General features: G+C 38.9%; 1 protein-coding gene across 1 annotated transcript; it reads left to right on the top strand.

The window, feature by feature from the left end:
- The first annotated feature begins 4,361 nt into the window (after positions 1-4,361).
- Positions 4,362-11,073, top strand: LOC119895706 (15-hydroxyprostaglandin dehydrogenase [NAD(+)]-like). Its single transcript, XM_038708983.1, has 7 exons — positions 4,362-4,553; positions 5,333-5,456; positions 6,403-6,509; positions 6,849-6,945; positions 8,610-8,686; positions 8,866-9,023; positions 9,195-11,073. The coding sequence occupies exons 1-7, from the start codon at positions 4,461-4,463 to the stop codon at positions 9,313-9,315; spliced, it is 777 nt and encodes a 258-aa protein (XP_038564911.1). The 5' UTR covers positions 4,362-4,460; the 3' UTR covers positions 9,316-11,073.
- Positions 11,074-12,269: the final 1,196 nt, after the last annotated feature.

The raw sequence follows: 12,269 nt of genomic DNA, 5'->3' as shown, positions 1-12,269 counted from the left end.
CCCTGTTCAGAACAACATCAAGACTTGAACAGAGGCTTTGTTTGATCTCTTCTTTGTGCTTCGTCATGTAACTGTATATGTATTGCCATTTTAACATGTCAGACTGTGTAATGTGATGCAGTTACTTCCAGGAGCCTTGTTGTCACTGTGAGGTTAACTGGCAACCAGCAGAAACAAGAAAGAGTCCAGAATCTAACTCTCCATAAAGCCCCAATGAGTAGTTTTATGGATTTAAAAAAGTAAAATATTTGTTACTTAGTGAGCTTTAGAGGTGCTGGTGGGCAGATCTTTTTACCTTTGGGCAGAGCCAGGTTAGCTGTTTTCCCCTGTTTCCTGTCTTTATGCAAAATTTAGCTCACTGGCTGCAGGTTGTATCTTCATATTTACTTATTTACCTTTTGATGTAACTCTTTGCAAGACAGCTTATAAGCGTATATCCTAAGATATTGAACCAGGCCACTACTTATTTAAATTTAAAGTTTAATGGCCAATGTGTTGAACAGAAGTTCACTTATCTCAGTGTAATGTTAGATTCCCATCTTTAATTAGAAAAACGACACATCAGAGAAAACAAAATTTGTTTTTATCAACTCAGTGAATTTGATGAGCTGCCCCTCAGGTGCTCAGTGACTAAATGAAACATGTTGGTTTTTTGTCCTTGTTGAGCTCATCACTCCTTAAAAGTTATGTTACAGGCACACAGTGAAGCACTTGGGAGCAGGGATTGTTTTGAAATGACACTCTTTTTGCTTTGCTTTTTGCTTTCAAAAGCTTGTGGGAGGCGCAGACATTTGAGGTTAAGGAGTCGGCTGCCAAACAAGCATTACATTTATAAGCTATATGTGACAAATAATGAAGTTGTAAAAAGTAGGATGTGAATGTGTTTATTTCATTAAAATGAGATTTTTAAATGGCAGATCACTTATTCAAGAATGAAAGATGGACAATAACAGACATGACTTCAGCTGCACATTTGACCTCTGATATTACCCGTATTTAAACAGACATGAATGCACTGTGGTGTCTGGGGCAGAAGCACTTCAATAGCACAATAATGGTTTTGGCCTGATGACAGACCACACGTTGTCTGTTGTGCATCTGTTACTTGACTCCCAGTCTTGTGTGTGTTGTTCACATACTGGAGTTTGTTTTCGAGCAACTGAATGAAACTCTCTCTCTTTCTCAGGGACACAAAAACATGTCTGAATGTACGAGCGGTGAGGTGTTGCAAATCACCCGTCACACACCCTCAGACCACATAATGTCTACACATAAACAAACCAAAGCCTTTGCATTCACACTCACAGTCTCCTGTAGGTATTGGCATGCACACACCCTAAAACACACAAACTCCCACTTCTCCCCCCGGCTGCCCACTGGGGCCCCTCACTGTAAACAGGCTGATATTTCGTTCAATGGCGACATCCTATTCTTTGAGACCGATGACACTGGTGACATGTAAAGCTCTCTGGCATTGTCCAGCTCTCTGGAGCTCTTTAGCAGTGCAATCACCAGTGAAATGGCAATGGGCCACTGGGATAAAAACACAAGTCAGCAACTGGTCAGCAAATCACAGTTGAAAGCCGTTAAATGGCGGATTTGCCCCGTAAGCAAGACAAGCTCGGGGGGCCTTTGTGGACCCTGTTTGTGAGTGCACAGAGTTGGAGACTTTTTTCATAACCACGTATATTGGTTAGATTCATGACTTGTAAAAAATACAGAAAATGAACAAGGCCTTTGAACTGTACACAGTACACATACACAGTATATCTCATCAGCAGAGTGGGGGATCTGGATTTCACTTGATAAAACCTTATTATTTGTAATTGATCTCAGACATGTTGTCAGACCCCACACCATCTCAGAGTTTTAAGGAGTAATCTATAATCTCAGACATTTTAAAAGTATATTTCAATTAAAATGAATTGTCTGGCTTGATTTATCTATCTGCATGACAATAATAATAGTAATTCATGTGACATGCTTTCAAGAGTGTTTACAAAAGATGGAAGAACAGTGACAGTGACAAAAGTATAATGGGGGTAAACATACAACTTTTCACATATGTGATAATGAAAATACACTTATCCATTTTTCAGTACAAAACTGAATCCTTTCAAAGAAATATAAGATAATCTGAAAACTCTATGTTTTGTTCCTATCAGTTGCTCTTTTTATTGTGGTTGCTAATAGTGTACCTGCTGCATAATGACATCATCTATGGGTTCAAATGGAGGGAACAGCATGACAAATATACAGTATGAGAGTGGTTAAAGTATGTCAAAGATTATAAAAAGTCCACAATTAAACACATTGCGACTTCTGTAGAAGGATGGTAACATGATGACAAAGAAATTCTCTCTCTCTGTGTCCATGTGTTTAAACTATGATGTAATGGACCCAGTCAAACAGGCAATATATCACCATGTGGCAACTCTACACGCCACCTAGTGGCACTTTAGGACACAGAGTTCTGTACTCATCTCCACAGCAGAATAAAACAAACACTGAAGTAAGCAGTTTTCGGCAGGGTTCTTGTGATTGTGACAGAGCTATGTAGCCAGACCCCCACACAGTATTTCCTTCAGATCTACACTTACAACAGCATGCACAATCGTGCCAAGTATGCTTATCAAAACCCTTAAAACAACAAGCGTCCTGAACACACACACACACACACACACACACACACACACACACACACACACACACATACTCATACACTGTGTATGTACTGTGAATATACAGTAATGTATGTGTACTGAAGAAAGTGATGTAGGAAGGATCCTGAGACATCATAAAGGTGCTCCATAGTTAGTAGTGGTTCCAAACCGTTTTGTCTTATGATGCCTTACAACTAAGACTTTGTCTCTTTGTGACCCAATTTAAAAGTTCCATAAGAGCTGCAAGTGCTCCCATCTGAAGAGACGTTTTTACTTCTAACTTCAGAGTGTTTCAGAGAGAATTTGAGGATTTGTTTAGAGACCCAAATACGTAACACTATCCAATTATATTACATAATTAGATAATTTTGAGTAACAGAAAATGTTCTTGTGAACCTCAGATTTATCTTGTGACTCCTTGAAGAACTTCTGACCCCAACGTTGGGAACCATTGATTTAAGGTTCACATTTGTACCAATTTAGCTCAAAACGTTCAGTAAGTTATGGTAGTTTAAAGCCAGTTAGCAGCAAGTGGGGTATAGTATTGTATGGTATCTATATTGCCTCATTTGACATTTTGGTTATTTGGTTATTTTGGTTATTAAAATATAAAATACATTTTTTGAGAAAAATGTGAAGGATTCCCATCTGTAGCAAGATTTCTCTGTGTGGTCTCTACATTGTTCTATGTGGTACGATTTAGTTAGTGTGTAAAAAAAATGGAATAGAAGTCACAAATACCATGATCTCAGAAAAAAATTACATCTCATAATGTTTCCATTAAAGGGCAGTAAATCAACTCATACTTTGAGTTGATTTACTCAATCAACTATAATGTTTGTGTGCTACTACTGCTAATAGCATTTGCAGTCCCTTTTAAGGCCAATACTCAATAAATTACTTATCACATACAGGTGCACCTCCTAAATGCAGGCCTTAAAATAAATACTAATAATTGATAAAAAGTTAGTTTTACTTACTCCCCTTCAACTACAAACTAACCATAACTCATATTTAGTGTTTGACTCAAGTCACTAAAACTCAACTCCCAGCATTATCTCACTAACACCAGTGTGACACACCAGTAGGCTATATTGTCAGTTTCTCCCAGTCAGAGTAGGCTGGGCTATCAGGACGGGGGAGTGCCAAATCTGAGACCTGCTGATAGTGCTTCTGGAAAAACTCACTTGCTCCCCAGAAAATTGAAACTACTTTATAATAACCAGATGATTGCATGGTATACACACTGCATTGATACGAATTACTTTCCCTCTCAATGCCTTATTGATGAGTATTTGTCCTATGGATGACAACATATTGGGATGAATATGAGCTCTAAAGTCACAAAGCTCTGTGCCTCCATCTAGTGGCCACATATACTAATGCGTAGCCCTACCTCTAAATGGAACGTGTCTTCACATCAGGAAACGTTTTTCTCGGTTCAGTCATCCCAAACTCCATTTTAAAACGTGGCAGTTTTCTGCTGCCTTATAATATAAAGAGAGATACAAAACATACAGTTATAATAAAGTTGTCTTAAGAGATTCAAGGAAACACGTGGTGGCAAAATGTAAAAACGGTTTATTTTTTACTTTCCTTTCAACTGTTCAACCTGAATGAAGTTTAGCTGTAAATTGATAAGCCCACCGGCTCTTTGCTTACAGGCCTTGACACGCTGGGCATGTCCTCGTGGGCGGTGTCAGTTTAAAAGCACACTGATTTCCCTGCATTCTGCATTATATTTTCTGGAGGGATCCTACAGCTGAGATTCTCCTCTCCTCTGACTGAACAACTAATATGGCATTAAATGGGAAAATCGCAGTAGTGACCGGAGCAGCGCGGGGAATAGGAAAAGCAATAACGGAGATACTCCTGCAAAACGGTGCTAAGGTAAAGTTTTGCCTCCACTATGGAGCACATCCCTACGGTTTGGGAGATGTAGTTGGTACATAGATGCCTTGTGCATCCTTGCAGCATGCAGGTAAATGATGCAAACAGCCAATGTACATTGACGAAAGGATCTGGACATCAGACCCAACAATGACCGACTTGATGTATTTGCAATCAATAGCGGAAAACTAACCTAGAAAAGTACTATATTTTCTCAAGTAGCCTACTGTATTTAAATTCACCTTTGAGGTGAGGTAGCCTACTTGCAGGTTATTGTATTGGAATATTAATATGTTATGCTATGCATGGGTGAATCTACCTCTAACCTACCTAAAGAATTTGCTCCACATTTTCTGCTATTCAGGTTTGTTTCACAACTATTTCTTCCTGCCATGCAGGATTTGATAAAGTCGGTACTCCTTCTTCAAAATATTTATGAATGTCTAAAGTGAATCTGTAGCTTCTCAGCATGGGACTTGCGCATTGTGTCCACTCCATTTAAATCAATAAAGGTAAATATAAAGTAAAATTAGATTGATTCCCAGAGGGAGAATTCATGTTGTTTCAGCAGCACAGAAAAAAGTACAGATAAATAGTGAGAAGTAAAAAAACAGACAAACAATGAACTAAACCCTATAAAATGACCATACAGTTGATTCAGCACTCCTCTGAAACAGTGTCAACAAAAGGTAGAATTTATTGCAGGACATTAGTTTTAGGTAGATGTACACAGTACACTGGCAACTGACTGTATATGTGATGGCTCTTGACCTGTACAGGTCGTTCTCCTGGATGTGAATGAAACTGAAGGAAAGAATTTAATGGAAGCCCTCGAGAAAGAGTACGGACGGGAGAGAACTTTGTTCCACATCTGTGATGTTGAATCAGAGGAGCAGATGAAAGGTAACACACACAATAAATAAAGTAGACAAGTGGGGGAGGTGCTGAGAAGCCTGGTAAGGCCTGAAGCTAATCAATCACACCAGAAATTTGCAGAGTTGTTTGTTAATGTTTTTTGCAATCAAGGTTCCGATAAGCAGATGTTTAAGGAAGCTCCCAAACTCAGGAAAATTTTGTCCTGTTAAGTTAACAGGGGTAAGCCAATCAGATGGCATTTAATCGCAGGTCAAGAACTGCTTTCTAGATTATTTTGAGGTATAGGGTTACATTAATTATTGTTTCAGTGTAAGGAAATTATTTGCTGAGAATTTAACTGGTTGTGTCAAAAACGTAGAGTTAAATAAGGGTTGTTGAGGATTATTTTGTGCGGTAAGGTGTTGTATGAAATAAAATAACTTGAGAAAATAGGGCAGAAATCACACAATGGAAACCTCTTAAAATGATGTTAGTGTACATTTATTTGGTGTATTTGTATATTTCACGTAAAATTTCTTTAGAACATCATCAGCACAAACTTTTGTGCATGTGTATATACTATACTGATGAAATTTACATCTATTATTGCTATCTTTTATTAAACTGTTAGTCTCAAATAACTTGAATATAACAGTCTACATTACATGAAGTTATTATAGTTAATAATAATAATTTAATTTCAGTGAATTACTGCTGAAAAGAATGATTATTTTCATTATTGATAGGCCTATAAATTATTTTCTCTTTTTAATGATTTATTTATAAACAAATTCTATTATTGAAAATTACTTGAATGGATTTTTAATATTGTTGCTGAATTTTCACATGATGACTAACTGATTAACTGATTTATCATTGCAGCTCTACAGTAAATGATGACACACTGAAAAAGGTTCTGCAACTGTCTAAGTAGGCTATATAAGGGATCTTGATTATGAAAAGTTAACCACTACCTGTTTTTTCTTCTCTCAAGCTGCCTTTCAGAAAACTGCAGAAACCTTTGGAGGAATAGACATCCTGTGCAACAATGCCGGCATCTTGAATGAGACTGCGTGGGAGAAAACTGTCTCCATAAACCTTGTAAGAAGTAGAAAGAGTAACAAACTACCTCTGGTTGGGATTATGATCATTACTTGTACTCGGCTGCACCACTCCCACAAGGGAAACTACACCACAACACACATGAATTACATCTTCCAACACTGCAAGCAAGAACATTTTCATTTCTTTCTTTTTCAGTGGTTAGGGTAAAGAAATTATTTGGCAATGTGACTCATGTGATTTTTGCATTCAGCTTCCTCTGTTTCAACATTTGGTACTCAAAGGACGGCCTGCAGCAGCCGCCAACGTGTTTATGGACAGAAAAAGAGATTTCTGCTGACAACACCAAAAACGTCTATTAACCATTCTGTGTTGTAGATGGGGGTTATCAGGGGGACTTACCTGGCTCTGGAGCACATGAACAAGTTGAGTGGAGGTCGGGGAGGGGTCATCGTCAACACTGCATCCATGGCAGGTAAAGCCCACCATGTACTACATTGTTTTTCCAAATAAAAGATATCCGCATTATTTGAATGCATTTTTTTTCTTCTGCACATTTTAAAGGTCCCATATTACGCTTATTTGCAAGCTCCATACTTTTATTTTGAGTATCTACAAGAAAATGTTTCCACATTATTTTTCTCATACTGAGAACTTTTTCTCCATGAGTCCAAGTGTGTAGCTAGGTCTGGCTATGCAACACTAGGCCTCACTGATTATAGTACAAAAACACCACTTTATAACTTTATTCACTGATTTTGGGGAAACTATCTTATTTTATGAAGAAAATATTTTCTGGTTTTCCCTCTGAGGCTGCTCTGCCTCAACTTTCTTGGATTTACAGAGTTTCCTGATGGACAGATAGCGTGATTTATTCTTCTGCGTCAGGTCTACGCCGTAGCTTATGATGTAAGCTACACACGTCTCCATGCATTTCTATTTGTGCGTTGGTGTCTGCATCATTCTGCAATTACACTGCCAACCACTAGTTGGCAGTAGCGCTACAAAGTCCACTGTGCAGACTTTTGCCAGCCGAGCAGGCTAACTTCCAGTTTAGCCCTTCGCTAACTTGAATGGGGGTAAAATTAAATACATGTGGCTGGTATAGACTTTTCAAATGTTATCAACCGGATGGATCACGATTCTGGATTCTGATTTGGCTTGGGTTGTGACGCTCAAATATATTAATTCATCGTATTACAAATGCTGGATTGGCCGCTGGTAATATTTACTTCAAAGCACGGAGCACTTCCTGTCGTCTTGGAGGCATTGCAAGGGTATACAGCCGACCAATCACAGTTCTTGCCGTCCGCGTCGTGAGTAGGCTACGGTGTCAATTTGACGAAGGAGTATATATCAAGCTTTACTTCTTGTTAGCAGTTACTTCAGCCACTAACTAATACTACAGTTAGCAGTATTTAGCGGTTAGCAACAAGGAAAGTGCTGCTGGAGGACATTAAAAGGAAAACTAGAAAATATTAAACTTTCCTTCATAACAATAAAAGCACTTTCTGCGAGACACAGTGAACAACCTCCACCTCTAGCTCAGCGATGAAATGACCGATTGGTGTTGTGTTGGAAAAACAGGTTGGACAGTGGGGGCAAAGCGTAATATTCAGTATGTGTTCAGTAGGTTCACAGACCAGACTTTGATAAAATCAAACAAAGCCTCAATGGATGCCACCACATTTAATAAATAAACAGTATTTGGATGGTTGTACAGTTAGTTCTAATTATGATTTTAATAATCTATGCCCATGTTTGAAGAAACCAAGAAAATGATTTTATTGACACATGAACTTCACCATACTTTTTATCCAGTTATGTGAAACACAGTCATGCCATGTTTATGTCTATATTATTAGGTGTGTTTGCAGGTAAATCCTCAGAAATTATAAAAAAAATTAAAAGATGGGGAAAAAACCACACAAAGCCAATAACCTAAATAAACAACATCTAAGAGGAACCACTAGTAAGATTTAAACACGTCACCTTCACAGCACACCACTGGGAAATGCCACAAGGTCTCATCATTGTAAATAAGAGACAATGTAGACACACTTTGTGCATCTATGTTTTGACTCAAAATAACTAAAAATGTGTAAGGTAATATTGACTTTTTTAACCTATATCCTACAGGTGTCAGTCCTATATTAACCTGTCCTGTCTACACGGCCACCAAGCACGGAGTGGTCGGCTTCACTCGAGCCATGGCGGTAAAGAAGGTTTTGTGATAAAAGCCAGAGAGCTGAAGAAACTAGTTTAGTGAAATAAAAGCACTATTATCCAGTAATTAAAGAGTTAAACAAAACGTTTTCCTTTTAGTGCTTGTATTATACATTGTAACTGCGAACAGTTGAAGCCTAATTGTGTGTATGTGTGTATCTGTTACTAGGCTGCCTCTACTGCATCAGGCTACGGTATACGGGTCAACACACTTTGCCCAGGTTGTGTCCAAACTGACCTCCTCTCTTCCATTCCTGCCAGTCTGGGGCCCTACTCCCACCTGACTGATGAAACCCAACAGTTACTAGAAAAGCATGGGACGTTAGCGTGAGTCTAACTCTTACAATTTTTGTTTGTTTGTTCTGCAGCAGGTTAACCCTTGGTGCTGACCATCGTTTTTAGACCCTTTGATGACATCACGTCGAAGTACATTATCATGACACGTATGATACTGTGTACATGCATTTTCAGTGAGGTCACTACACCTTTTTATTTCAGTGTGTCTGAAGTAGCAGCCTGCCTCCTCGAGCTGGTGACAGATGAGACGAAGAACGGAGAGGCCCTCATTGTGTTGCCAAAAGGAAGGAAATACATGACTTTTCCTTCTTTTATCCAGTAGCTCTTCATAATGACAAACCACAACACCATCATACAGAACCAACCAATGTTGAGTTAAGGATTCTGGTATTGTTTTGGTTCCATGTCTTGTGTTCTACTGTTTTGCCCAAGTTTGATCTGTGTTCTGTTGATCCTGTTTTAAGTCTGTTTTTGGTTCTGCGTTTCTCTGTGTAGCCTTGTTTGTTATTTTATTCATTCACATGTTTTAGTTTACTTAGTATTTGTCTTGTCTCTTATCTTAGTTCTTAGTCCTGCGCTTTAGTTCTTTGCCTTAGTTCTTAGTCCTGTGCCTTAGTTCATGTCCTAGTGTTACTCCTGGAGCCTGTACCACAAAGCGAGTTCAACATACCCAGGATATTTTACAGTTATCTGGCTTAACTAACCCTAACAATCGTGGTTGGGATAAGCGGTACCATGAAGCTGTTAAATCAACTCGGTAACTCAACCCAAGGTTTCCCAATCCAGCTGTGAGCGCGTTCACATAAAAGAGGCGGTGTTGGAAGCAGATGAGGCATAGTCTATAATAATGTGTTGATTTGATGTGTTCTTATGAACTGTATGAAAATATCAGCCTTATTCTTTCAATAAATCAATAGCCCACATTCATATTAAAATTTAGTATTTCAATATCCCTACCAAACTGCTCATAATATTAGCCTAACATAAGACAAATGAAACCCATTTGTTTTAATGGCTGCGACAGGCTGTGTGAAACGGACTGGGAGCAAATATTAAACACATTTCAAAGCAGTAAGTAGGCTCAGCCTACTGTAAAAACATGAAGGCAACAATAGCCTAAGAATTTTAATCAGTCTCTGTAGGATGATCGCTTTAGCCTACAAGAGCTTCTCTATATCACCGCAGCAAACATTAAGCAGCCTATAGGCTAAAACAGTCTGTGGGATTTCCTGCAGATGGTGATCTCATTTTCTAAGAGAGCTGATTGGTCAGTAGGCGGCATTTTCATAGAGTTGATCTCTTATCTGGAACATAACCTGCTCCGAAGCAGGTTAGCCGTTCACCATAAGTTACCATGGCGATCTACCCTGGTATGAAGTGACCCAGGGTTAACCCTGAAGTTACCTGGATAAGCTCAAATCCTGCTTCGTGGGACAGGCCCCTGGTCTGTGTACTTCGGTGTTTGTTATTATTTTGGTCTTGTCTACTGTTTCATCCTAGTCTGTCTGTTGTTAGTTTCTGTCTGCTACCCCTGATCACTGTGCCCTGTCTATTCTCTCCTTGTATGTGTGTCTAAGTCCTATGTCTCCATGTTTGTGTAGTCTTGTTTCCTGTTTGGTACGGTCTCTCCCTGCTGTGGTTTTGTTCTGTCATGCTGTTGTTCCCCGTTTTCTGCTTTGGTAACTCTGTCCTTGTGTGCTCCCATGTGCTTTACTTCCTGTTTTATATTGTGGTGTTCAGTTCTCATTTGTCCTTGTCTAGCTTTGTTTCTTGTTGTTTGATTACCTGATCTTACCCTACCTTACCTGTGTTTCAGCTGTGCTTATCTCCCTGCTCGTTTGCCTGTGTACCAGTTCTGTTGAGTCTTTGTGATATCCTTAAGTCTTATGTTGAGTGTTCAGCCGTGCCTTGTTCTCTGTGTTTCCTGGATTTATCTAGTGGATTACTACTTTGTTCTCTATTTTGAATTACCCTATTTCATTGGACTTTCGTGTGGATACCTTTGTTTGGACTTTTTGCCTGCTGTGCTCCTGAGTAAGCCTGTTTTAAGTTGCTTAATAAATCTTTTGTTTGAACTGCATCCTCTCGCTTTTTGGTCTGCAATTGGGTCTACCTCAGCTCTCTGACTGCAGTCAGCCATTTACCATGACAACCAAATCTTGTCTCTCAGTGTGGTAATGTGCAAAATAAGATTTAGGGGGATATGGTCAATAATATTGGCAGAAACTGAATAAAATATTCATAAGTATGTTTTCGATACTGTATAAATGAAGTGGACATCGCCACTGTGACATCACCCATTGGTTTGTGGATGACCATTTTGAAGCTTCAAGTTTGGCATATTGGCTGTCGCCATCTTGTTTCTTTGGAAACAGAAGAGACCATATTTGGTCGAGACAGTGGTGCCGGGGGTATACACATTGCTACACCTTTCAAGACACCGTAGTAGTAACTTGTCAATCAGAAGGTAGGCACCCCTAAAGCAAACCCTGCTTTATTGTCTATTTTCTGCCAAATGGGGCTGTAATTTACTAATGGAACATTATGCTGTATTGAAGAAGACTGGAAACTAATGATTGAGAACATAAACTCATTAGGAAAGTGTTAACTGAGGTAATTAATCAAGTGGGAAGTAGGGTAATTTTGTCATTAACTACAAGCAATCAGACTATGTTTTGCGTCACCCCTTGCTGGTCATTAGAAAGAATACATGTTAAAGGCATTTCTGCATTGGCTTCAGTTTTAGACCCGGAGTTCCCACTTGATAATCACCTGAAAATAATAATCAGAATCAGTCCTTTTTTATATATATATATATATATATATATATATATATATATATATATATATATATATATATATGAGAGAGAGAGAGAGAGAGAGAGAGAGAGAGAGAGAGAGAGAGAGAGAGAGAGAGAGAGAGAGAGAGAGAGAGAGAGAGAGAGAGAGAGAGAGAGAGAGAGAGAGAGAGAGAGAGAGAGAGAGAGAGAGAGAGAGAGAGAGAGAGAGAGAGAGAGAGAGAGAGAGAGAGAGAGAGAGAGAGAGAGAGAGAGAGAGAGAGAGGAAAAACTTTTGTAGGTGTTAAGAAATTAACCAAATAAAATATTTCAATTCAATTTTATTAATATAGCGACAAATCACATCAAGTTATCTCACAGCGCTTTTCATAAAAGAGCAGGTCTAGACCGTACATTGCCGCAGTCTAGGCCTTTAGCAGCAGAACTAAGGGATGGTTCAGGACTCACCTGAGCCAGCCTCACTATAAGCTTTATCAAA

The sequence above is a fragment of the Micropterus salmoides genome, unplaced genomic scaffold (assembly GCF_014851395.1).
Source record: "Micropterus salmoides isolate LMB-PRFRI ecotype aquatic unplaced genomic scaffold, ASM1485139v1 Ms_hic_scaffold_9, whole genome shotgun sequence".
NCBI lineage: Eukaryota > Metazoa > Chordata > Actinopteri > Centrarchiformes > Centrarchidae > Micropterus > Micropterus salmoides.
This window is presented reverse-complemented; position numbering and strand designations above follow the sequence as displayed.